The sequence below is a fragment of the Molothrus ater genome, chromosome Z (genome assembly GCF_012460135.2).
Source record: "Molothrus ater isolate BHLD 08-10-18 breed brown headed cowbird chromosome Z, BPBGC_Mater_1.1, whole genome shotgun sequence".
NCBI classification, from domain to species: Eukaryota; Metazoa; Chordata; class Aves; order Passeriformes; family Icteridae; genus Molothrus; species Molothrus ater.
Window position 1 is genome coordinate 63,745,743 of NC_050511.2, and position 26,502 is coordinate 63,772,244.

General features: G+C 41.1%; 1 protein-coding gene across 1 annotated transcript in view; it reads right to left on the reverse strand.

Annotated features, from left to right (window-relative positions):
• The window catches only part of MAMDC2 (MAM domain containing 2), a 60,323-nt gene that overhangs the window by 29,809 nt on the left and 4,012 nt on the right, over positions 1 to 26,502 (reverse strand). Inside the window, exons 3-4 of the mRNA XM_036402532.1 lie at positions 1,966 to 2,231; positions 1,152 to 1,236 (exon numbers count right to left, since the gene is read on the reverse strand). Of these exons, the coding sequence (XP_036258425.1) occupies positions 1,152 to 1,236; positions 1,966 to 2,231 (351 nt within the window). The remainder of the gene's footprint in view (positions 1 to 1,151; positions 1,237 to 1,965; positions 2,232 to 26,502) is intronic.

The window sequence follows — 26,502 nt, forward strand, 5'->3', positions numbered from 1 at the left end:
TGCAGACACCACCAGCTGAGTGCACACATTTTCATTACAGAAATAGGAACAGCAAATTGCTAAGCACTGGCCTCACTTCACATACGGCAGAGCAGATAATGCCTGTATTTATAAAACTGGACACAGCATTTAAGAGCTCATAATAAATAGAAATTTATCCAAATTTTTTGATATTTTTTTGATAAAATTTTCATTTCCATCCTCTTTGGACCAATCTGTATTTTCACCATTTGCCAGGATAGGACTACTGTAATTTAGAACCAAACAAAGCATAAAATAAAAAATTTATCCAAATTTTTTGATATTTTTTTGATAAAATTTTCATTTCCATCCTCTTTGGACCAATCTGTATTTTCACCATTTGCCAGGATAGGACTACTGTAATTTAGAACCAAACAAAGCAGATTTAAATACACCACCTCCTTGTAGTAAATAGTCAAAGCAGAACTTTCACTTGTAAATCAGGGATGGCCAGAAGAAAAGTAGGGTAAGTATTTTATAACAGTAATGCAACTGCTTTGTCTCTTTCACAGAGCCAAAGAATTGTGACAACTTGATTGGACTCCACCAGAGCTCTCGAGAAATGTAAAGATCTCCTAGCCTCCTAGACACTGGAATTTTTGAACTTCATTAGCAGTTTTTAGCAAATATCATGAGGAAATGGTAGTAAGTGTAAATATATATATATATCAGAGCAGTTTTTTGTCTGTAGCCTCAAGATGATACTTGTAAGGAAGCCATGAGCAGGCAGAGAGCAGAAACAGTCATGCAGCTGTTATGTCTAATATTTGAAGCAGTGCAAACTTTTTAAAATATAACAGTTGTTCCTGCTTGAACAATAAATAGATTTGGAATTATATTGTTGTATATAATACGCGTATATATATATATATATATATGTGTGTGTGTGTGTGTGTGCGCGCGTGCATGTGTGTGTGTATATACCACAGAGATAGATGAAAAAACCCCACGTCCTAGTTTGTGCACTCTTAGCTTAAAAATTATCTGTATTGAATATGGCAGTGTACTTTTCAATTAGGAAAAAGCCATTGTCTTTTTTTTAAAGCCAGATCTTCCATCCAGTTTTAAAACTGCCAACAAGGCATTCTCTTCCATGCAGAGAATATGAGGGTTGAGAGAAGAGTACTTACCAATACAATATCCAGAAGTTATTTTGATTTCAAAAACTGCTATACTGGTGGATTTATCTTGTCCCATTTCACCTTCCAGTACCAGCTGCACAATATAAACCAAACTGTCAATTTTAGAATTTCATTAGTACCTTGAATATTTAAACAGGATAAACAAGAGAAAAAATTAAATGTTTCTTGGGGAACCATCATCCTCTTACAGTCAGGTGTGCTTTTGCTGAGAGAGCTTGGCAGAATGCATTAAAGATGGAGCCAGTGTTCTTCTTTAACCACAGAAGACACGCTGAAGGACAATGAGACAAGGCAAAAAATTCCCACACTTCATTTAAGAGTATGGAATTCCATATTCCTCAGCTGTGGTTATGCAAGACATTATTGTGAGTGATGCAACATGATGGTTTCTGGGTAGAAATACTCTTCTGTCAGCATGTGGCTCCTTCCAGAAAGACACAGAGGGCAGGAATAAGTGAGCACAGCTGCAGACGCAGGACCTGGGGGTTCCTGTATCTGCCATGTGGCACCAGCAACTCCTCAGGGATACCAGGAGATGAAGCATCCTCATGGCAGGCCTCAGCTGGCCGTGTGTCCCCATGAGCTGCTCCACGCAGTTGCTGGTCAGAGCACTGCCTCGTGCCAGTTCTACTCATGGGTGCTAGGGACAGAGGGCTCAGCTGACTTGTGCTGCCAGCCTTAGACATGAAAGCCAAGAATAGGGCTCAAAGTCTGCATATATTAAAAAAAGAAGTTTGTGCAGCCCAGCATATGCACTGGGCTGCACCAGAAAGCCTGTGGCATCTTCTTTAACTGGCCTTACCTTATACTTCTTTGTGCTGTTGGTTAAATCTAAGCTAGCTATGAGCCAGCTGTCTGATGGCTCCTTGGCTGACCACAGCAAACGATCAAAACTTTCTCCTTCCTTCCTCAGGTACAGGTTGAGCCTGGCAGGATCAGGTGAGGCGTCTGAAGTTGTTGCTATCTGATAGATCAGTCTGACACAGCTCCATTCCTCGGAGTACAGGTCAGGGCTGGACAGCACTGCTTTCTCACCCTCGTAAGACGTATCCACAGAAATGTAATGTCCTGGGAACAGACACACACCAGAATAATAAATGTCAGAGGCTTTGCTTTTGCATCCTTGGAGAAAGTACTTACTTAGGAAAGAATGGTAGTTCTGGGACTAGGTCAGGAGGCTGAAACTACCACTCCTCTGATAAGTTACTTAACCTTTTGATATCCTGCTGTACTCTCACAAATGTGACTTCATGTGTCTCCCATATTTTTTAAAAACAATTTTTAAATTATTGGAAATTTTGAGACAAGATATTTTATCTGTGTAAAGCAGATTATTAAGTAGTACCCTTTGGAACTGATAGCTGTAGATAGACAATTTGACAAGACAATTTGCACACAGAGAAATATTTTGCAGGAACATTTAATTGTTTTATAGACCAAAACTTTTTATTTTCCTGTAGGCTTAAAATCAACACATATGAGACATTGCACCTAAAAACTCCCAAAGCACTTCTGGTTTCAAATAACAAAACTAGAAAGACACTTCTAAGTAAAACTGACGTGTTCAAGTCTGCTGATTCAAAAAATCACAGAATATAAAGCAACATTTAAACATACCAGCAGTCTAAGATTATTTTAAAATTATTCTCTGGGGCAAGGTCTAAAACAGCCTTCCATATAAAAATAAAAGGGTGCAATGACAAGCTGAAAGTGCATGAGGAGGCAAAAAAAAGTGGAAAAGAAAAAATGTGTAGAAAAATGAGGCAACAGCAAATAAATTATAGTGAAGACATCAAAAGACATCAAAACTAAGAGTAAAATGGACTACAAGAGTCACAGAAACCTGAAATGCAATGCAAGAAACAAGTGATACAAAAAATGAAAACTTAAAAATAAATTTTAAAAACCCAAAACACCACAAAACAAAACAGTAAGACAAACTAGGACACCCATGTCCCATGAAACACTGTCCCACAGATTATCAGGAAAAGGATCCTTCTAACCTATTGTCAATGTACATTAGACAGATCACATTTCTGATACTAATTCTCATCATCCAAGCTGCAAGTATGAGTTAAAAGTGCTGTCAGGGCCTGTGTCCAATTAGGCCTTTATCCAGCAGCACATCACTTTCCAGGGAGTATACTTGTTCTTTAATCTCATCTCATTTGACCACAGAGCTTGTCAATTCCATGCATACGTAAATACTTAGATAACTCAGAAATGTCAGCAGCTACACTGATGTTAAATACATTGCTTGTCTTTGAGGCACAAAAATCCCCTCCCAAATCCTGCCTGAACCCTCCCACTCTAACAAGACATGCTGGGGTTGCTTCTCAGAAGCTCCCTTGTTGCCTTTTTAAAAGTATTCTCTCCAAAGGAGAAAAATCATCTGCACAGAGGGTCATCACCCCATCAAGGCAAAACACATGTTTAGATCTGCTTTATGGGGTTCCCAAAGTCCTCTCCCACAGACCCCCCAGGAAGATGCCAGGAGCAGACAGTCACTCTGACAACACCTGATTCTTTGGGAACTGCATGTTAGAGCATCCCCCTGCATCTGCTCCCTTTCTCACCTGCAGACACAGTGCCCAGCAACGCATTTGTACTGCACATTTTGTTTAACTGATGTAAGATAAATGATTGCTAGGAGATAGCTGCAGCCCTAAGCAGTGCAAGGGACTGTGCAAATACAGAAAAGCTGCATTCTTTTTCCCTTTTTAGGGAATTTTTTTTTTTTTTTTTTTTGCTTCTTATCATGATTTCCCTTTATATCTGCTGGTTTTAGTCTACTGGCGAAAGATACAAAATCACTGGTAAAGTACAAGTAACTTGTTACTGCAGCAGTATTTGAAAGAAAAATAAACACAGGAATAAATATTTAAAAATAGGCATTTAATGTGCGTGCCAAATACTTGATCTGCCACTATGTTAAAAGGAAGTCTGTAGCAACCACTTTCATGCTTTAATCCAGTTAGCTCACACAAGTTAGCACAAACAGCATTTATTTACTGACATATGCCTGCCCAAGGTACGCATGCTTTTTCACAGGAAGATAGAGGGAAATCACCGAGACTCCATCAGAAGTCAAATGCTTCTTGCCCATTTGGTTTTCATTGATGTAATTGGTAATATCCTATTCAGATGAAGAATCTATGTTTTTAGCCTGGCCCGAACTTGGATTATTTTACTGACAAAGAAACCTACAATTTGGAATCCATGCCTGGCAATTTTAGTTTAGATTTCAGCCCTGTTTTTGCCTGTACTTCAAGAGAAACCCCACAGAAAACAGATCCTTCTTATAATAGTAATTTTTTTTTTCCAGAAATAAATTAGCATTGACATAGGAAAATACATTCACATGAAGACCTCAAATTACCAGCTATGAGGCTTAAGTGGCTGCCAGGTTTTAAAACTTAATTGTATATAGACTAAGGTTTCTTCTACAAAAACAGTGGTTTCAAAGAAAGCCTCTTATAATTTCCAATCGGGATGATTATGTCAGTGTAAATTTGACTCTGCTGTCTGTGTGTTGTGCACTTGCTCCCACTTTTGTCTGATTCACCTCAGGTATGAGAGCAAAGATCATGAACTCCCTTTTTAACTGGGGATGGGGGTTGGTTGCTTTTTCTAAAAGGATTAATTTTACATATTCATTAACTCTCCAGAAAGAGAGTGCTCTCACTCCCAACCTAATAATTTTAGCTTCTTTTGAAAACTTAAATGTGTAATTGGCTCCACTGAAATCAATGTGAGCACTGATAGAGAGCTTTATGTGTAGGTTCAAATGCTTTGCTAATCAGGATCAGGGAGCGTGGCACTTGGCAGTACCAAGCATGGAAAACACCAACATTAAATTTCTTCCAAATGAATGGCTGCATTGACTACACAGCCTTTGCCCTAAACTGTACTTCAGTAACAGCAGTGGCCATTGGTGCAGAAAGGAAGGTCTCACAATGCAGACCTCAAGGACTGACACAGAGCAATTGTGAGAGCAAAGCAAGGCAAAGGCGGGGTCCTTGGATTAAAGCAGACAACTTTCCACACTTGTTTGTGGGAGTAATAGAAGGTTATTTTCCAGTCTGTGGAGAATTTGATGAATGCACAGTGGTGTAGCATCTCAAAAATGTAACATGCAGCTCCATTTTGCAGCATGCCACAATCCTCCTGCAAATGCCCATGACAGTTAATTTATAGCAGTCATTCAGGAGTTATCAAGAGAGGGCTACTCTTCAAAATCACAGGAAGGCAGATGAGAGTAGTCACAAAACTCTAGGAAAAGCCTGATGACACAGAAACACAAGCATGCAACTTCCAGCAATTACTTGCTCAGGGGGATAGATGCAGCCCTTAGTGTAAGAGGCTGTGCAAATACAGGAAAGCTGAACTTTCTTTGTCATTTTCTGAGTGACATGACTTTTTGAGTATCATGGAGAGTGGCCTGGCAACTGTAGAGTCAACTCCTTCAGGACTCTGGGATACATCTCATCAGGTCTCATAGACTTATGTATACTCAGATTCCCCAGGTGGTCACAAACCTAATTCTTTCTGAGGGTTCCCCCAGCCACATTTTACAGTCTATTCACTCAAGAGGCATGGGGAGAGAGGCTGCCAGTGAGGGTTGAGGCAAAAAACTTTTGAGCACCTCAGCCTTCTCCTCATCTTAGTTACCAATTTGCCAGTCTTGCTCATCAAGGGGACAAATGCTTTCTTTGACCTTCCTTTTCTGGCTGACAGACGTATAGATGCTCTTTATCTTTTCTTTGTGACCTTTGTGAAATTCAGCTCCAGCCTTGCCTTTGCCTTCCTCACTCCATTCCTACACAACTGGGCTGTGACTCTATAGTCTCCCTGGATACCTGTCCTTGCTTCCACTGATTGTGGATTTCTTTCTTACCCTTTAGTTCAATCAGCAGGTTCCAACTAACCCATTCTAGTCTTTTGCCTTCTTTGCCTGAACTTTTCCTCCTTTTGCTAGTTCTTGTGCTCTACAGAAAGCAACCTTAAGGATCCACCAGGCTTCTTTTGCTCCCTTGTCCCTCAGAGCAGATTCCCAGGAGATCCTATTGACTACATCCTTGACAACCTAGAATTTTGCTTTTCTAAAATTCATTATTCTGACTTTACTCTTTACCTGACCCATATCCCTCAGGACTACAAACTCCTTGAGTGCATGATCATTGCAGCCCAGGCTGTCTCTAATCTTGACAGCTCAAATTAACTTGTGTTGGCAACCCACGGGTCCAGTGTCACACCCCCTCTGGTAGGGCTGTCTATAACCTGGTTTCAGAAGTTATCCTCTGTGCACTGCTGGAGTCTCCTGGACTGCCCACATCTTGTCCCGTTACTTGCCCAGAGTTCAAGGCCCCTGGCCAGACACAAGCCTGCAAGCACAATGCCTCTCACAGCTGCTTTGTCAGCAGTCTCCCCTTGGCTGAGTGTACTGGTGCAAAGGCACTTCAGCTGAGCTGCCAGCTCATGCTGCCCTCTTGGATGAATACTTTCTAATCTCACTGAGATTAGAAAGTGGTGTTTCTTGGCTTCTGTTACCTCAGGAGCCCCTGGCTTGTCTCCATAAGACATCAAATGTGCTCCAGTGTGGCCAGCACATCTCAGGTCCACTGGCTGAGGACCCTCACCTGCACCCTGTCCCTTTAACCTTGATATGTCATCCCACAGCTTGTCAGGGGCAAGCCTGACATTGTCTCCTTCCCTGACACATCTAGTTTAAATCTCTATCAATGAGCCCTGCTCGCTCCTGAGCAAAGACAAACCTCTGCAGACATGACAAAAGCCAGGGATTGCTAAATACCTTTGACAGCTGACAGCCAGCAGATGCCTGGTGAAGGCAAACACCTACAGCCAGGGCAAGGGATGGGAGAAAGGCAACTCAGATATGTTTCCCTCTACTCACATTTCTATGATGATGTTTTACCTACCATGTAACTTGACTGTCTTCTGCTTGACAACTGAATCAAACTTTACAGGACCAAGCATGTGTTCATTTTATATTCCTCCATGTTCAAGCAAAACATTGAGCCCAGGGGGAATTCGGACACTTGTGTTTCAAGCCTATCCCTCCTCAGTGCAACTATGCACTGATGAAACTCGATATTTAAAATCCTCGTGTATCAATGTCTGTCATCTTGCTGCTCTAATAAGCAGTTCTATACAGAGCTTCTCTCAATTACAGTTGGTGATGCACTAACTCCATGAGTCATTCACCCAAGTTTTCCAAAAATATATACATAAAGGTGGGCATCAGTAGATCTGTCAGCAGTGGTTACATCAATGGCTAAGGAATAAGGGCTACTGAGGTCAGAAATCGTGCTTTTTCCAAAAAAGAGCACAGAAACTACACTGATTGCTTCTGCTGTAAATAGCATAAACAAAACAAAAAAGCTAGATGCTGGCTAATAAACTAAAACAAATTGCATTGAGAAAAAATTTTAAAAAGCCCCCAAATACCTACTGAAATAAAAAAAAAAAATTACCAGTTCAATGATACATTTCCTCAGTAAAAATTTGGCAGGGTAACCACAGACTTGTTCTGGCTCTTGGTAGAGTTTATGTCTGACACAGCTGTTCACTTAGTTCAGCCACAGTACAGCTTTACAAGAAAAACTGAATATAAGCAGCAAGCTCCAAGAGAAACAATAATAAGGAACTATGAGGCAGGAAAATTTGAGAACTACATTTGATTAAATACTCATTTATACAGAAAAATGGCAAGAAATGTCTAACACTTGCAAGGTCCTGTTTTCATTTTTCTCTGTATTGCCGATACAGAAACAGGAAGGAATGTTACCAGGGTTCCTTAGGACAAAAGTTGATCTATCGATGCCTTCTGTGGAATCTCAGAATCTCAGTTTTGGGTCTTGGCTTTAGTTTTGGGATTTCTTTTTGTATTTTATTGCCAAAAAAAAAATCGTAGAAAGGCAGTACATTTCTGAGATCTATGAAGTCTTCTTACATCTCCAGAAAAATATAGTTGGAAATATTAACAATAGAGCCAGAGGGACAAAATTTTGCAAATGAAGTGTATCCTGCAGGTAAGAGAATGCAGCAGCAGTGTGGTGGATAACCCAAAATGTTATTTTATTCCACATCTATCTGTGCCCAAAATTTTTACTGTCTCTTTAAGACCTGGCAGTGTGCCAGGAAACATGGGGCCAGCAGGTGCTGGTCCTTTTTAAAGCCAGAGTCACCCAAGCAGAGCTTCCTTGCCTCCAAGCTCTGCCTCTGCCTGAGGCTCCCCTTAGTGGGTTTTTTAGTTTCTCTCTTGCCTTCAGAGAGAGGGAGTTGTTTCGGGCAGGTTTGTGGACCCACAACAGCAGCGACGCGAGAAGATGCATTTCACAATCAAAGCCTGTTTCGGAGTGAATTCTGCAGGGTGGGGCTAGAGCTGTAGGGGCTGGAGGGTGCTATCTCAGTGCATGGGGAGATCGGTTCTGCCCCCCAACACACCCGCAGCTTGGGAACAGCAGCACCAACAGCGGCAGAGTTCAGCAGGAGGCAGCAAGACCAGAGCACCAACACCCAGTGAACCAGAGGCTGACGTCTCTGCTATACCAGCAATTCTGCCACCAGAACTGCTTGGGAAGCTCCTGCCTTCCCGGTTTTTTGATCCAGAGAGAAGGCTGCACTGGACAGAGTTTGTCCGTGTCTTCCTCATGTCTCCCAGACCATGCAGTCGCCTGAGGAGAGCACCCTCTTGGAGGGGTCACTCCCCCATTTGGAGCTTCCCCTTGCTCCCCAAGAGCCAGTGAGATTTCAGCACCTTTGTAACTAGTGACTGTTAGTGTTATTTTTTGCCTGCTGCTATTTTGTTTTGTTAGTGAAGTGTAATTTTCTTCACCTATATCTGCTCCTATTTCTTTCTCTTCATTGGTAGAAAGGGAGTGATTAAACCTGGAAGGGTAGGTAGCCCGTTTCAAAGTGTTACTTATTAAATTGTCTCAAAAGAACACAAGCACCGATCCACTTTTGCCGGAGCAGTTTTTAATCCATTCCCCTTGGCCTGTGGGAGACTTGCAGCAGCAGCTTCTCCTATGAACAGATGGATGCACTCACAATACACACAGGGCTGAGTGGAAAAGCCTGTCCCTCATTAATGAAAGTAGAGTCTCAGTCCCAGACATTCAAGGGGGTGCCATGATTACAGCTACTTGATGCTGCAGGGTATAACCGGTGTTTTTATTCCCATCAAGCCACAGAGTATTTTATTTCTGGTAAGCTGTTAGATTCACACCAGACAACCTACGTGGTATACCCTGGGACTAATCTGTGTTGTCATCACTGAAAAAACGTTCTGTTCTTTAAGCCTCCTTGTCTCCTCCATGGTTTCTTAAAAGCAGCTCTGTGAAAGCAGCTGAGTGATGGAGAAGCAAGAGGTGGGTGTTTTGCATTTATTGTCTGCAGTGACTGCTATTGTGAAGGTTTTGCTTTCTCTTCTGTATCTGCAGGGGCAGCAGCAGTTTCAAGCCCAAAGATATAATTTCTTTGCATAAAAAGCCTGTGGTCCCACCTGGCTGCCCTTCCAGGCAGGGAGGGAATCTGAATACCCCACCAGATCTGCCCCTGTGCTAGTCATCTTCAGGGCATCAACAGGGTTTCCAGGTAACTCGCACAAAGCTGAGTAGTATGTTAAAAAAAAGAAGAATTTTTTTAGAAAAACACAGCCTGGTGTGATGAACACACAGGCAGTTCACTCAGGTAGTCACCCACCTTCCTCTGGTCAAATGGACAAACCTGACAACAGCAGTTCCTCCAGCAGCTTTCTCTCCAGCTCACCTTACTTTACAAGCTGAGTCTCCCTCCAGGAACTGAGATTAATGATTTGATCTTTTTCTTGCTACATTCACCCAGACCACGCCAGAGAACTGTTTGCCAGCCCTGGGGCATAAATCTTCCAAGTCTCCTTTCCCAAAGGATGCTTTACGAATTAACTACCAGCTCCACCTCCTGCCCTGGCCTTTGTTTCCTCAGGAAGTTCAGAAATACAGCTGTTAGAAAGCCTGTCAAAACCAATACAAGTAGCCCTGAAACACTCTGTGACTGCGGCATCTGCTTGCAGCTACTACCACTCTGGAAAAGTCTTCCAGCCTCCATATGTCAGCTTGCCTGTGAAGGTCTGGCAAGGGTCCAGCCTGAGCTGCTTTTTTCTGCTTCTGATTTAGAGGAGTTGCTCCACTGCACTGGGGATGCTTCCTCTCCTTGTTCTCCTTCAAGTCCCAAGGTCTTTACATCATGCACCAGATCTCCTGTTTGTTCTGGGCCACAAGCATGTGGGTTTTTTCCTTTCACAATGACCTCAACAATTTTCATGCACTTTCAAATTTTGTTTCTCTTGTTTCAACCAACCCATCAATCTCAGGAAAATGCTGTTCACATCACTCAGTTCTCATTTTCATGCTACTCATCACATAATTTCGACAACTTTTCATCTGCTGACAAAAAGGCTGCCAAGGTTTTATTGCGTATCTCTGATTTTCCTTGAGACAGCTCTTTCCAAAAGACATCTCCATGATTTCTGTTAGCTGATATACATCAACATCTTCTGTCTCCAATATAGGCAATATTTGGAGACACAAGGTTCTCTGCTGTGAATTTCTGGATGGGAAATAATTGAAAAAAGTTTTTCCTTTATTCTTTGGCATCCTAAATGAGTTTCCATTGCCCCCAGTGCATAGGAATACTAAAGATAAGAAGTAGATACAGTACCAAGCATCTATTTGTTTACATTTCTCATCTCTTCCATTACTAGCTCTGTTTCTTTGCTAAATCATGTTTCCACCAGGAGCAAGTATACAAAGGAATGCACTGTGACATTTCTTCCAGCACAGCTGTTTGCCTTGGTGGAGTGCATCCCTCCTTCAGCAGAAAAATAGAAAATTTAATTCCTTTTGCATTATGTTGTCTATTTACTTCACTCATTACTCCTTTTAGTTGCTTACATAGGTGCATGTGATGTGATGTAGAGGAGTATGCAGGTGACATATTACAAGCTCTGTATTGTATTGTATTGCTCTGTATTGCGTTATGCGCACATAATGTGCTCTGTGGTATAAGCACATCTCAGCCTGGCCAAGGCAAACCTGCCTAACTGTAGTCCACACAGTTTTGGGGGCACATCTTAGAAGAAAAAACTATCAAAACTGCAATCCACATCAAACTGTAGGCCATCATTCCACAGGGAGCCAGCAGAAGGAATTTCGTGAGCCAGACCATGAAACAAGGGACTTCTTGCTGTGTTTTAAAACGGGGCATTTATGGGGCCACACTCCTCCTTGGATCAGATGGACAAGAACAACCATGGGGAGTAGGAGTTTAAGAAAGAGAAGAAGAGATACTCCAACCCAGTCAACACTGTTCTGGTTTCTGCGTGTCTGGATTTCCCTCATCTGAAAGATCAGGCACGTCAAAAGTAAAGATTTCTTGGCTGAGTCATGTCCTTGGTGTACTCCAAAGTGGTTAAACTAAAAGCCCATGGTGCTCACATCTACGCCAAGCTCTGAAGCAATCCTGGACTTAGGGAAGCAGTCAAACTGGTCACAGGAAGTAGTGGTCCTGGGAGGGAGAGGACAAGTAAGCTTTCGAGTTGGCATGAGCAAGGAACAAGTCTGCCCATCATGACTTGGCTTTGGTTCATGACTGACTAGGGTCACAGCATGTATGGGAGGTCCTGGACCAGGTTTTCCCTTGGGGAAGCAAAAAAACCTCAGCTGGTGGCCTTCTGGAGTGCATCTGCAAGCCATGTGGACGCACTAAATGCATGACTATAAAAGCTAAACCTTTCTACTGCCTGGATCTGCTCTCTCAGCATCTGCCAAACACTTGGCCTACTGCATTACCCTGGAAAACCCCTCATCTGCCTAAACACTTGTCTGTCTCTCCCAGCTACATCAGATCAACTAAAATGGAACCTCTGTCCACAAGCCTTGTCTCTCCAAGGGAAACTATAGATCCCTTGCCTCTCCAAGGGAAACTATAGGTAGTAGAAATTCCATTTATTCTGATACCCAGCCAGACCCCCGGTCCTACACAGATGGAAAAAAAACCCCAAAACTTGAAATACATATTTGGTTTCACTAACATCAGAAGTTGAACTCCCATGAGTTCAGTTTCCTGCTTTATATAAGCTTAGTGGTTTCATATTCTTTTTTATACCAGAATCATTGGGATCACTGGCAGGCTCATGGTGGGCTGATCAATGATCTCACATCATAAAATGCAAACAAAGCTGCAGACAGGTGAGGCACATATTTATATACATGAGCTGAAACAGCTGGCTATAGAAAGAGCTTACAGGTGAGCTAATCAGATCCTGATGAGTGTGGGCAGTAGCCTGGTCACAGGTCACCTGAGGGAACTGGCTTAGCCACACCATCCTTTTCCAAAACCTGCTAGAGATCACTGTCTTCCAATGAGTCTATCACTGGCTGCTGTTGGGCAGCCCCTTATTTCCTGCTCTACTCATTTGGTGGCCACTCTTGAGAAACTGACCCTAAGCAAGAAAGCAGCTGCAGTGACTCATCTTCTGCCCCAGCAAGCTGCATCCTGGACCAGGTGCATGCAATGGTGAAAATTCAACATGCACAATCACAAAACCTTCAGTCAAGGAACACATCTACTGATGCTGAACATCACAACCACCAGGCCATGGCTAACATTTCCTGGAGTTCTGCACAATTGCATGCATCAAATAACTATTTCAAAGACTGGCTTCAGTTTATTAGGGATGCTTCTAGGCTTGCAGTCCTGTACATCATTTCTGCTTGGCAGGGGCTAGTAGCCACTGAAAGTGTGTATGAGGTGTACAGACAGACTGAGCCAGAATCCACAAAACTGGAGAAGGGTTTATCAAAATAGTCCCAAAATATACAACTCTAATCTCTAGAACAATGGTGAATTGGTGGTCTCAATATCCATAAAATTCACAAAGTATTTTACAGGATGCTCTGGGCCTCTTTGGGGAGGGGCTGATGTCCTAGGATTCTCTCCCCTGTCCCTAAGTAGTCACAGTCCCTAGAACCATTGGAAGATGATTCAGTCATGGAGCTTCTGCTCCAAGCAGGATAATTGAACTACCCAAAATTATTGAGGATCACTTAGTATCAAAAGCAAAAGATAACTCCTTGAGCATACTCTGATATAAGGAACAGAAAGAGACAGATGCTAGTCAATGCTATGAATGTTTAGTCATTTAGGAGATTTAGGAAGCAGTAATTGGCTTTCTATGGCGTATCTAACTGTTGATTGTAAGCAATTGAGGTTTGATATATTTTAGCTTCCCTAGGTTTTTTTTAATTAAAATAGCTAGTCAAACCCTTCTTTGTCCAACTCAGTGAACCACCTAACACATCTAAATTCACCTCAGACCATCAGATGTCACCAGGCACAGGGCTCTGCCATCTGTTTGTCCCAGTCCAGTCTTCACAAATCTGTCACATTGTGATGGCCTCTCTGCTTCCCCTTCTAGGCAACAGTCAACAAATGAATTCCTACAGGCATCCCCTTCAAGTACTCCCCAGCTGCCCTGGGACGTTTGTCACCACAGATGCTAAGACTTTATTGGTAACAAATGCCTCAAATATTTCCTTTCTTTTTTTCCTAGATTACTTTTGAAGTGAAAAGCTCATGAGAATGTTGGTGAATTTTAGTACTTTCTGCAATGCAATTCCAGTGAATATCCAGTATTATCCTTGGGCAATTACTCGCAAAGGAATTCAGCAAACCCCACTTGAGCTATAAGACACATTTATCAAGACTGAAGTAAAACCTGAGATATCAATGAGTCATTGAAAAAAATCTATCAATCTGACCCTGCCAGTTCATGGAACTCTTTTCTTCAAGATGTCCTCACTGACTCCTGTTTCACAGTCAAAGTCAAAGTAAAAGCTTGTCAAAACTTTCCAAAGTAATTGAGTTTATAGCCTCTTAATAGATATTTTTTTATTATATTAGTATTATTCCCCCTAAGGGATCACCAAGGCTATTAGGATTTATTCCACTTGTTTTATATCCTAAATAGCCTAGAGAGGAGGAGGCTGAGGGAAGGACTTATTGTGCTCTTCAACATCCTCACAAGGGGAAGTGGAAGGGCAGACACTGGTCTCTGCACTCTTGAGACCAGTGAGAGGACTCAAGAAAACAGTGTGAAGCTGTGTCAGGGGAGGTTTAGGCTGGATATCAGCAAAAGGTTCTTCACCCTGAGGGTGGCTGGGCACTGAAACAGGGACAATGCTCTCAGGCATTGTCCAAAGAGTTTGGACAATGCTCTCAGGCACATGGTGTGATTCCTGGGGTGTCCTAAGCAGGGTCAGGAGTTGGACTCGATGATCTGGATGGGACCCCTCCAACTCAGCAGATTCTGTGATTCTGTGACCCTAGGGTGATCAAATAGACATCAATGAAGTTTATGTAAATCCATAAAACACTGTTTAAATTAACTTACACTCAGTGTGCTAAATCTCACTGGGCACTTAGCACTACCCCAAAGGACTAGTTCCCTTGCAAATGTACACCCTACATTTGAGTATTGGTCACAACGAAGTTAAAGAACCTCACAATGTGCCAGCAGATCTGACCTCACCTCCTCCCAGCTGGCTGTTAGTAAGTACCCAAGAATGGTCTCAGATGGATGCCCAGGTATGAATAAAGTGTAGAATACTACACTACAAAATGTGTGACACTACCATCCTGTTGCCTCCCAGCTCCTGCTGCCATTTTTCGGCATGCCTGTGCTGGCTGTGGTATCAACTGTATGAACACTCAAGCCTAACTGAGCAGCATGTGCCTCACATTTATTCTGAATAAAAACAAACTATGCAGAAAATAAACCCTGCAGAAATAACTTTTCTCTATCTGCCAAGCTTTGTGTGGTCTTTCTAAAAACAGTCCTTAGTCCATGTCTTTTGAGAATGCTTTTTAGTATCATATTTGCCATGAAGTATAACTCATAAGTTGAGACAAGGCAAATGCTGCAAGGCTTGAAGGTGTTACCAAAGTTCATACAGCATCAACAAACACATTCAGTGCCGATCCCAAACACATGTTCTCTGTGTCTGCAGCTTCCCCAGGAAGAGCAAATTCTCCGCTGCAAAAGTATTTTCTGCAAACACGCGTCCCTGGAGGGGAAATGGGAGCCAGGAGCTCGCACTGGGCGCATGTGAGTGTTCCCATACGCTGCTCACAGCACTGACAGGAGTACTGGCATGTCTGGCTGGTCGCTGGCAGGGCCTCACTGCTTTGCTTCCAGTGAAGCAATTCAAGAAACAGATTTTCAAGCCTGTCCCTGCAGCTGATCCCACCAGCTTCGCCTGTTACCCTGCAGAGCCAGAAATTTCTGCTGCTTGCAGAGAAAGCTCATTGTTTACTGAAGAAATCTGCAGGTGTGCTCATCACACACAGAAACAAATTTTGAAATTTCAAAATTTATTTACAAAATATAAAACACAGAAGTACCAATGGACATCTCTGGGACAACAGAGAAAATTAATTTCTTACTAAATGTTAATGAGCAATTAGACTGTTAATTAGACTAACTGGACAACAGTTATTTTGGGTTCAAATTTTATACACAGGCTGCTCAACTCTTTAAAATAAAAAGGTGTAGTGATGTCTTTTCCAGCCTCTGCTCCAAGCTACAGACTCAAATAGCATCAACAGCTGCTTCACAACACACACACACACACACACACACACACAAGATTTGCCATGAAACATGGTATCAGTACAACCTTCTGACATGGTCCCCAGCCTCTCCCTCTGCTGTGAAGCAGGAGAAAGACCCACTTCCAGAGCACGCAGAGGGAAACTCCCAGAGCTGCTGCTTCTCCACACCTCAGAAGCTGAGAGTAAACTAGGCCACAAGAGAAGATGCCTGCCAAGTTTTATCCTGGAAAACAAGGGGAATATTTATAACCATTGGGAACTCAGAAAAGACAACTTTTCAATGCACGATACTGAAGTAACCCGAAGTACTGCGCCCTATAGCTGCAGTGTTCTGAGGAAGGAAAGAAAGCACAAGAGGTCACATACCAGTCTTCAAAACCCTGGTCTCTAAAGGTACCAAGAAGCTGATAGAAGCTGATCTAGTATGAAAAAATTATCTAAGGCAAAAAGTCTTCACATTCTGAACTTAGGAAAATGTAATGACACAAGAATGCTGCAAAGAAATTTGCTATATGCATTTTACTATTTCCATTTTAGAAAATTATAATGGGGCGGGTCAATAAAATACAACCTGCAAGTCGGTAGCTAAATTTTCTGAAAGATTCTGCAAGATTCATAGAGGCTCCTGGTCAAAAGGAATGACAAAAGTCAGAGGGTCTGCAAAAGCTTATCAAGTTTTGTTAGTAAATTGTACCCTTGCCAAGGAAATTGGTGTGTTTGTTCCTGACCTGCTATATAAAAATAAAAGAGTGGGATAAAGGCGTAGGGTAAAAGAGAAGAACGAGAGAGATGTTAATTAAAGAAGGAGAGAGAGAAAGAGAGGAAGGAAGAGAGAAAAAGATGTCACCAGTCCTGGCTCTAGTATTGAACCAGCTGGGGTGTCCAGGGTCCTGGAAGTGCCCAAGCATCTGGGCTTTGCAGAGCTACCTTTCTACAGGTAAGTTATCCCTGCCCTGGAGATAAGTTTCTTGCCTTCTATGTGAATCAGCTACCACACACGGTACATTCTTTTAGACCTTTATGGAAATAGTCCAGAGGGCTTTTATAGTTTTCAGTGGTCTTCATTTCCCCCTACAGTCCATATCCACTTCTTGTCCTCAATTCTGTGCCTGCACTGTACTGTGTTGTGCTTATCTCCACATTATTATTATTAAATATTATGCAGCTGTGCAATAAGCTGGTGAAATAGGAGAATAAAGCAGTAAGTATAGACTAGTTCATTACAGTTGGTGTTTTAAAAGCAATTAATTTAATTAATCGCTTTAGATGAAAATTAAAAATATGTCGCAACTGGAGAAAAGAGCAAAAGCAATTATTTGGAGTATTACTTATATAATCGGTTTGATTTAATCTGATCAGGGAATCATTAATGAAGAATAAAAGTTTGGAACTGAACAACCCATCTCATGCTCATTTCTGATGCTCACTGAAGTTGTCACAGTAGTGGTCCATACTCCCTCACAGCTTATGGCTCTTTGGTTGTGGATGCTTGCAGACTGTTGCTGACATAAGACTATTGGTATTAGTTAGAGATGATGGGCAGCAGAACTGGTTGATAGAGGACTGACAGAGGTCTCGATATTTCATAATTTTTGTAATTCTCTCAGCTTTCTGGAAAAAAATTGATTTATTGTTTGGCAACATAATGATATAAGAAGTTGGCAGAGATAAAGTGATTGGAAAGCAGAGCCATGACTCCTGGTTAAATTTTGAAATTTCATGCTGCATATCAATTCCTTTTCGACCTGGATTTCTTCAGCAGCCTTTTCAACAGATATACTGTGGTCTACCTATCTGATGCATTCATGGCTTTGGACAATCTACCACTCCTAAGCTCTCCTCCATGCCTTTGCAGGGCTTTTTCCTGCCACCTTCAGGCACCTCAGGGGACAAGAGTGACCACAGCAGCACTAATGGAAACCCTGCAGCAGATTCCCTGGGCACACCATGCAACCCCCTCAGAAACCTGTGCTTAAATGCACAGACCCCCTGGCCAGGTAAAGCCTGCAAACATCTCCCCAAAAGATTCATAGGCTGCCTTCTTCCATCAGGCTAGAGCAAAACATTCCTGTGAGGCCCCTTCTGTTGGCCACCCTTCCCTGCCAGGGGGTACACTGCAGTACAAAACTGCACACTGTACAAAATCAGATGGTACAACCACTGAATTAGAAAAGACCTTATGAGGATGATTCAGCTAGCGCAGATGTCCAGCAGGCAACAATTCCATTTTCCAGCAAGTTTCAAAGATAAAGTAGGAGGTTTTGGCCTTTTCACAGAATTGTTTAAGTATTTTCAGTCTGTGGACTTCTGTCGAGACTTCTTACTGCTCTGGGCTTCAACTTTTCTCACAGTGGACTAACCTGCAGGTCAACCACAGGCACAGCAATGAAACTTCTTCTAGATGCATAGCTAACAGAAAACACAAAATGGTCTCTCTCAAAAAAAAGAAAAAAAAATCAGAAAACTAGCACAAAATCTAAGGAACCATGAAAAGAGAACTTTTTTAACTAAAAGAAAAATATCTAGCTGACCCAGCACAGGAAAAGATTCTCATTCCTATGCTAGTAAGGGATGATTGATCATGTAACCTTATTTTTGGCTTCAACATCCATCAGCTGTGAATTTATACTCACTTTATACTCACTCCAAATTTATATAAAAACAAACACTGATTACTGCTCTCAGGTTTTTACCTACATGTGGTAGTCCAAACTACACATACCACTCATCTCCAAACTACACATACCACTCATCTTATTTCCATATAAGACAACTTCACTGTGCAACGTTCTCTCTTCTTTTTCAAACAAACCACAGTTACTGCCCTAATAACTCTCCAGTTTGACACTCAGTTTAAAATAACAACTAGAAGTGGCTATATTTAGAAAACAATCTAGTATTGGTATAAAGCTTCTCATGTTTCCACTCAAGCACACAAGAATATCCTTGGCCAGGAAAGAAATTTCTCTGTAAAAGGTCTTGTAAGAATTCAAATGCAAAGCAATGACAGTATAGGAACTAGAAAAACTTCATTCATTTGAATTCCTCCTGCTTGTTAATGAACTTCAACTAAACTTCTGCAAAGCTCAACTTAGATTAGCACTGCCTGGCTATATGGATGCATATTAAAAATGTTAAAGGTCACTCTACTTGAAATGCTATAAAACAACATCTTAAAATGAAGCATTTCTATAGCTAGATGTGAGTTCTCAAGGCTGTCTGTGAAGATGTGAATACTGACAGTGAGCACTGTGAAGCTCAATATTAAGCTGCAGATGCAAACATCAAGTAAACCTATATAATGACACAGACTATAAAATGCAGTTTATTCTGTACAGTGTCAGATTTTAAAGTTGCTTGTGCCCACATTAGCATGTTGCTAAGGCCTACCTCTAAGTGAAGAAAATATCTAATATATCCAGTTTTCTTAAAACATTTATTGCTGCTATATTTGTTAGCTTTTGAAATCCAAGCAGCAGAATAGTTGCATTTGCAGTTTGTGTTTGGGTATCTCTGTGTATTCTAGCATTCAAGGCAGACTTTACTTTCCTTAAGAGCTCAGGAATTGACATAATCAAAAAGTAGTTTACACAATGGAAAACCATATCCAAATTTGTTCTCAGCTAGGGGAGTAAACCAATCTGTAGCTCAAAGCCACAGAAGTACTAGAAGTTCCTGATTTTCTTGCAGCCTGTATTGAGTAAATTTTCTGAACTGAACAGTTAAGGATGACACCAAACTGTCAGGCTCTATAATGGAAAATTAATGACTATGGAGTAGAGGCAAAATATAACAACAATGGCATTACTCCAGTTCTCACTGTTGTACTACTGTAATCATACAGGACAAAACTGACACTTGGGTACACAAATATTATTCTCCTCAGATAAAAAATATCTCAGGAAGATTGTGAAGCATGAAGAAATGTGTCACCAGGTACCCAGTCTGCTGGTTCCATCTTGTGCCTAGACCCTGCAAATGACTGTGATTGTTTGCCACAAGTGTTTACATGTCTAAGGCAGAGAATATACCTTGCTGTACACCAGGCATCTGGCATTCAGGGGAAGGAGAGAAGATGGGATTTGCTAGGAGCAGACAAAAGCAATAAATACTGATAATGAACTGCAGGTCAGCTTGAACATACATGGCCTGGGAAAATTAAGGACTCTTATTAACCAAATAGATGCGAGGGAGGGAGCAAAGACATCTACATCTGTTTCATCACCTGCCTGAACATAGTGATGAGCTGAAAGCAACTCAGAGTCAATATCCATTCATTCATCTGCTTCCTGGCTGGCTCCAGAAAACAATGATGCCAATTACCATCAAGTCTCTCATATGGCCTAAAATGAACTCAATTCACTTTGGCCAAACAGCTGCAAAACTGTGGTCTCAGTCAAGGAGGTTCATGTGCAGAATGATCTGCCAAGAGTGATTAGATGGAGCACAACTATTTTGTTAAAACTTCCTCAGGATAACAACCATGTCTAAAACAGAACACACCAAAGGCAAGCTTTCAAAAGGAAATTACTAAAAAGGTAGGAAATTATAAAGAACAGATCCTGTCACAAAATCCATCAGAGCACTCTACACTTTAACCTATCTGCTTCCCATGAAATTCTGCAGCCATAAGCATTAGAAACATAAGCTACATGACAGTCAAGCTCCAAGATACCAGTAAGCAGCAAGTTCTCCGTATTCTGCTTACAACTAAGAGGTCATTCATCTAACAGGATCTACAACAAACTAATTTCTTCTCTTGCATGAGGGTGCAGAGATTTCATATATACATACATATAAATGGATCAGGCACCTACACATAGCATGTGACTATTCTGTTTAATTCTTAACTTTAAAAGGAACCAGAAATTCTAATGTTCTTCTCCTGTGCATGAAGATATCTCTGAAGGCCACTGCAGTAGGGCTTTTTTAACTTTCAGTCAAAAATACGAAGATGCCACAGAATCACAGAATAGTTAAGGAAGACACCACCAGAAATCATCTGTTCTGACCCTCCTGCTCAAGCAGGGCCACCTACAGCCAGTTGCTGAGGACCATGTCCAGACAACTTTTTAGTATCAGCTGGAATAGAGACTCCACAGCCTCACAGCCACCCTCACAGTGAAAGAGTGCTTCCTATTGTTCAGAGAGAACATTCTGTGTTGCAGTGTGCGCAGTGTGACTCTGGTCCTGTCACTGGCTACCACCAGAAAGAGCCTGGCTCTGTCCCCTTTGCACCCTCCCTTCAGGTCCTTCTATTTATTTATAATATAAACTTTCCCCCTCAAGCCTTCTTTTCTCCAGACTGAACAGTCCTAGCGCTTGCAGACTTTTCTCACACGAGAGGTGCTCCAGTCTCTTAATCATCTTCACAATCTTTCACTAGGCTCTCTCCACTATGTCCATGTCTCTCCTGTACTGGGAAGGCCAGAACGGGACAGAACTCCAGACAGGGCTTCAGCAGTGCTGAACAGAGGGAAAGAGTCACTCTTGAGCTGCTGGCAACACTGCTCATGCAGCCCAGGACACCACGAGCTGCCCTTGCCACAAGGACACATTGCTCGTGTCCAACCTCGTATCCACCAAAGCCTCCAGGGCCTTTTCTGCTGAGCTGTTCCTAACTAGGCCACAATATAAAAAACATGGAATGTTTTCCCAAAAGACCCTCCAGTGCTCACGGATCTTGCAGTATCCATAAAGATTTTAAGTCAGAAGTGACTTTGCCTTACAGGTACCTATAACTCCATGAGCCTAGCTGGATTCTTATAGCCAGGGACCAACCTTATCATCTAACCCTGGAATGAACAGACAGATGTTAAGTGGTGTTTGCTGCATTCCACAGTTCTCTAACCCAGAGAAAGCACTCATCCTACCTGCTGACTCCAGCCTTTTTCAAGGGCCTTCTCAAGTCATATTCATGGTAATTTCTGAAAAGCAAAAAACCATGTTCCAGGCTGGAATAAACAATGTTTAGCAAATGTGAAAGAGGCTGGCAAAGGGAGTCATCTTTTCATTGCCAGATCTACAAATGAATTATAAAGTTCATTGGACAATTAAGGTTCCCCATCTTATGTATCCGCTGAGGATTTCTACAGCAAGGGGGAAGTGCTTTTTGGAACACTTAAAAATTTAATCGAAGAGAAGTGTTTACAGAATAAATCTAAATTTTGTTTAGTGCCTTAGAACATGATCTTTAATGTTATTACTAGAAAACAGAGAAATCTCCTCATTCACAGGTATGATCAGGTATAATTGTCTGGCTTCCTTACTCTCCAGGTGTAAAATTTTGCCACAAATGCATTAGCATTTCCCTAGACTTCACTGCCACACAGAAGCCTGCTCCAATCTTTTTGAAGCATGAGAGACAGACAAGGCAACAGTCTCACAGTATTGATCAATTGTTAGTGATGTAACATCCAAAAAATAAGATCATCTGAAAAATGGATAATTACCTCATTTAATAGCTTTGTATCTCAATATGGTTTTGTATACAACAGCTGTAAACTGCCCTTCCATTACTGTAGTTCTTTATGCATTTTTAATATCAAATACATTTTGTAGGCCAGGAAATTTGAAGAAACTTGGCACATCACAACAGTGCCTCTTAAAACATTTTAACAGTTTGCTAATTGAAAACTGTGAAGACTCTGTTTCCTAAAAGACTTTGGCTAATGTTTCAAATGGAAATCTAATTACCATGATTCATGGTTATTTTCATACTAGACTTACAAGGTTTTCAGAACAGAGAGAAGCGCTAGTAACATGTAGCTCATACTTTATCAGAGAATATATCTATTTAAAACAGCATTCAAAGTACACCAACACAATTACTCACACTTGTAGAGTAGTCTCAAATACTGATCTTGAGCCACATTTGGCAAAGGAAAATGTGTTAGAGGAAAGAAACAGCCATATAGTGTAGAACACACTGTTAATCAAAGACCACTATACTATTACGTAAAATTGTAGGAATCTTTGGCTTGATTGTGCTGTGAAGAAGGACTACAATAATCACATGTTAATCTCCGGCTGTCTGGAGACACAGTCAAGGATGGGGAAAAAGAGGCTTCCTTTTTTCATTGGGAGCAATAAAACTCTTCAAATGATATAAAGCATTCTAAACAATCAAAGCATTATATAAAATTACATGGATGACTGTGGCCTTTTATCTGGCCTTCTGTAGCGTAACAACAAAAAAGTATTATTAAGACAGTGAAAACTCAAACATTAAAGGAAAATCTATCCAATTTCTTAAGTATATTTTCATGAGATGTAACCACAGAAGATTTGGCCCTATTTGGTAAGTTTAATCAAGTAATTATAGCTTTGCTTGCATTGCTCTTGCACACAGTGGCTGGGGACATAACATCTCAGAAAGTAACATCATGGGAAAGCTCCAAAAAAAGTGAACAAAACCAGCTAGTTGTAACTGGTTTGGACTTACTTTTTCAATAAGCTTCCAAATATTTCTACTGAATAGCATCCTATATAATAAGAATATTAGGGCATTTTCAGGCTGATTCTATTAAAGTTTTGAACAGTCTGGACCATGTGCAAGATGAACAAATCTTCTTTACTAGTAGAAGTGCTTCTGGAGTGTCTGCAATCATCCTTTCAGCACAAGTGCAAGCTTACTTTTCCTCACTACAGATCTTGACTCACATTGGATCTTGACCAAAATTTATAGTGAAAATTTCTTCCCTTCCCTCCAAAAAATGAACTGGCAAATGATTGGCTTTCTTCTTCTTTTTTCATAATTATTATGCATGTAGTGCAATAGGTGTAACAACCACAAAATACTGCCTAACAGCACTTTATTGATGAAAAAGCTCATGCCATGCTGCATTTTGAAATTCCTGAAAGAAACTTAACATCAGTTCATTTGCATTTTCCATTCTTTTTCAGAAAGCTGAAAATATTTCTAGCAGTTTTCAGTGATTTGCATGTCTGTACTTGAATTTTAGGAAACTTCAACAACATCTGCAGGGCCAGGGGTTACATGCAAGTGATTTTTCTGACTGAGGTGATTTCACCTCCATCACAACTCCCAAATTCTCTTTTGCCCTCCTACAGTTTTTTCTTTCTTTTTTTTTTTTTAATTCAAGTGGCAAATTATCTATTTTCAGTACTTTTATGCAAAACAAAGTCCAGCCTACTGTCAGAAGTGCAAGGTATATTCAGTAAACATTAATTTTCTGAGAGCCATCCTCCCTCTCTTGTGGCCAGATTCCATGGCTCAGTGCAAAATGCACTACAGCAGTTGTTGACTCTGTAAGTGCTGAATCAGTAACAGCTGTATGTGAAAATACACTTATAAGAATGTTACTATTCTGTGGAGAAGAGGAATGCTTTGAAACTCATCTCTCATGTAGTGACTCACTGACAACATATTAAGCTTTGTTTGTTCCCCTGCGGCAAATGGAAAGGCCAGACTTATCACAAGTGTCATCATGCATAGGCAACTGCTGCTGAAGCTCTTCATGGACATAAAGTGCCCTTGGCTGTCTTTTTTTTCGCACAAGACCTGCCTCTGAAGATGGGGAAAAAATACACTAATAACGGTAATGTGGGCATAGCTCAATAAAAATGTTAATACCCAGGGGCTTAGGATGGAAGTTTTACCTGGGCAAGCAAAATGTAAGATTCTGGGATCTGGGATTAGCAAGAAAAGGGATAGGCTGGAGCAAGATGGAATGCTCCTCATACGTGGTACCACTATTAAACTGCCAGTGACAGCCTGAACAGGAAAATAGTATGAAGAAAGGAGTTGCTAACACCAGAGTGGTGGCTGAGTAGTCAAAGTTAAGTGTACAGGAGAAATGGCACCAGAAGTAAAGGAAAACAAGAAGAACATGAGGGTCTAAGTGTAAAAGAAGTTTTTTTCTTTTCCCGCTCTTCAGTAAGGACAGCTGTCTCTCTAAATTCAATTACTTTGGCCAGGAACACCAACATTTTAATTATCAGATCAAGGCAAAACAGACCCTATGCCAATCTAAGGGCTGCTACCCTCCATCAAACAGCACTCAGTGCAGAAATGCTGTGGCTACAGGTTTGGAAATCCCAAACCAATAAGCTCCTGTGGCAGGGTGAATTCAACTGAGAACTTGCCAGCAAACAAGCTCTGGGGTATGCCAGCCTGGTTCTGCTGCAGCTAGGTACAAGCTGGTGCAAGTCTCCCAAGTACACAGTGATGTCACAACAAACACGTGAGACCACTTGTCTTGTACAAGAGTTGTATAAAGCCAGCAATGTTACAAGTTTTTTTTACATTTTCAAATTATGTACTTCCCAACGTAGAGGAAAGTACTGTAGATAGATAGAAAGAAAACTAAGCCTTCAAATGTGCTAATTTATTTGCCAATAGGTTTGTAACGAAGCATGACAGAGCACATATCAGACATGAACTGTGTTTGCTGTGCCACAAAATCTAGGATTGCCAATTATCACCTGCTTCATTACTCTGCATGTTACAACCACATGATGTGACATTCAAGATCAGAGAGCTCAGATCAAAAGAGGTCAATTTTAAGTCATATGGCACAGCTGTAAATACAAGCTATTTAAATGGTATGCAGGCAATGTTTAGATTTGAGATTCCTTATGCTGCTGCTCTCACGCCTGACTTATCTGATGGCCTGCAATAGCTGTCCTGCCTCTTGAAATTATTTTCAAAAAAATTTTAAGTGTAGCTATGTGATAAATCTGTTGCAAAAGACAAACTTCAGTTTCCTGAAGCTACTGTTATTGATGTTGCTTGCTTTCTATAAATTGTTACCTGGTGCACTGTTTGGAGTGCACCATAGAAGCAGCATCTTGGAATAATGAGGCAAAAATAGGCATATGCTTTAAGAATAAGAAAAAATGGCCATATTTTTATGTAATGTAATCCATTACATCACTCTTCTGAGTGAAATCTATCTCTTTTCCTTCAAAATACTGCAGAAAGAAAAAACATTATTAAACCCCTGAAACGTGGGCTATTAAAATGTAGCCTTGGCGACATGAGATATGAAGAAATACACACTTCCAGAATTTCTGAAGAAAAGGAACACACAAAAAATAGGTATTTGAAGCTGTCAATTGTCCTATGAGAGCCAGGTCCATTCAGCTGTATCAACTACCAGTGACAGCTTTAGTGTTTCAGTGCCACAAAACTCATTAGGCACACGAAACAATGATCTCTTGCTTTTTGGAGCACATTGCCAATATAAAATCATTCTTCCTTATAGGTTGCTGTCATAATAGACAAGTTTCTTATCTAGTGCTTAAATCCAGGCAAGCAGATGCAGCATAGCAAACTCCATTAGGGCAGAGTTAAGCTCAAAGCCAAAATCCACATTATTTTTAGCAGTATTAAACAAGGCTCTGTTAGAGTGAAGGGCAATTGAAAATAAAACATACCCACAGTTCACACAAAGTGCTGTACAGATATTCTAAGCAAAAATGTAAATATTGCCCAGAGTCACAGAAAAGACATGCCACTGTTATTGTGTTTGATGAAATTTAAGTCTAATAATGTTTGTGAGAAGAATGTTCTTACCATCAGGTTATGGCCAGCTCTGTGCTGGCCATGGCTAAGCGTAAGGTTTGGCAAAAAATGCCCAAACCTAACACTTTAGAATGCCTACAATTGAACCAAGGCTGTATTTCCTACTGCTGTTTC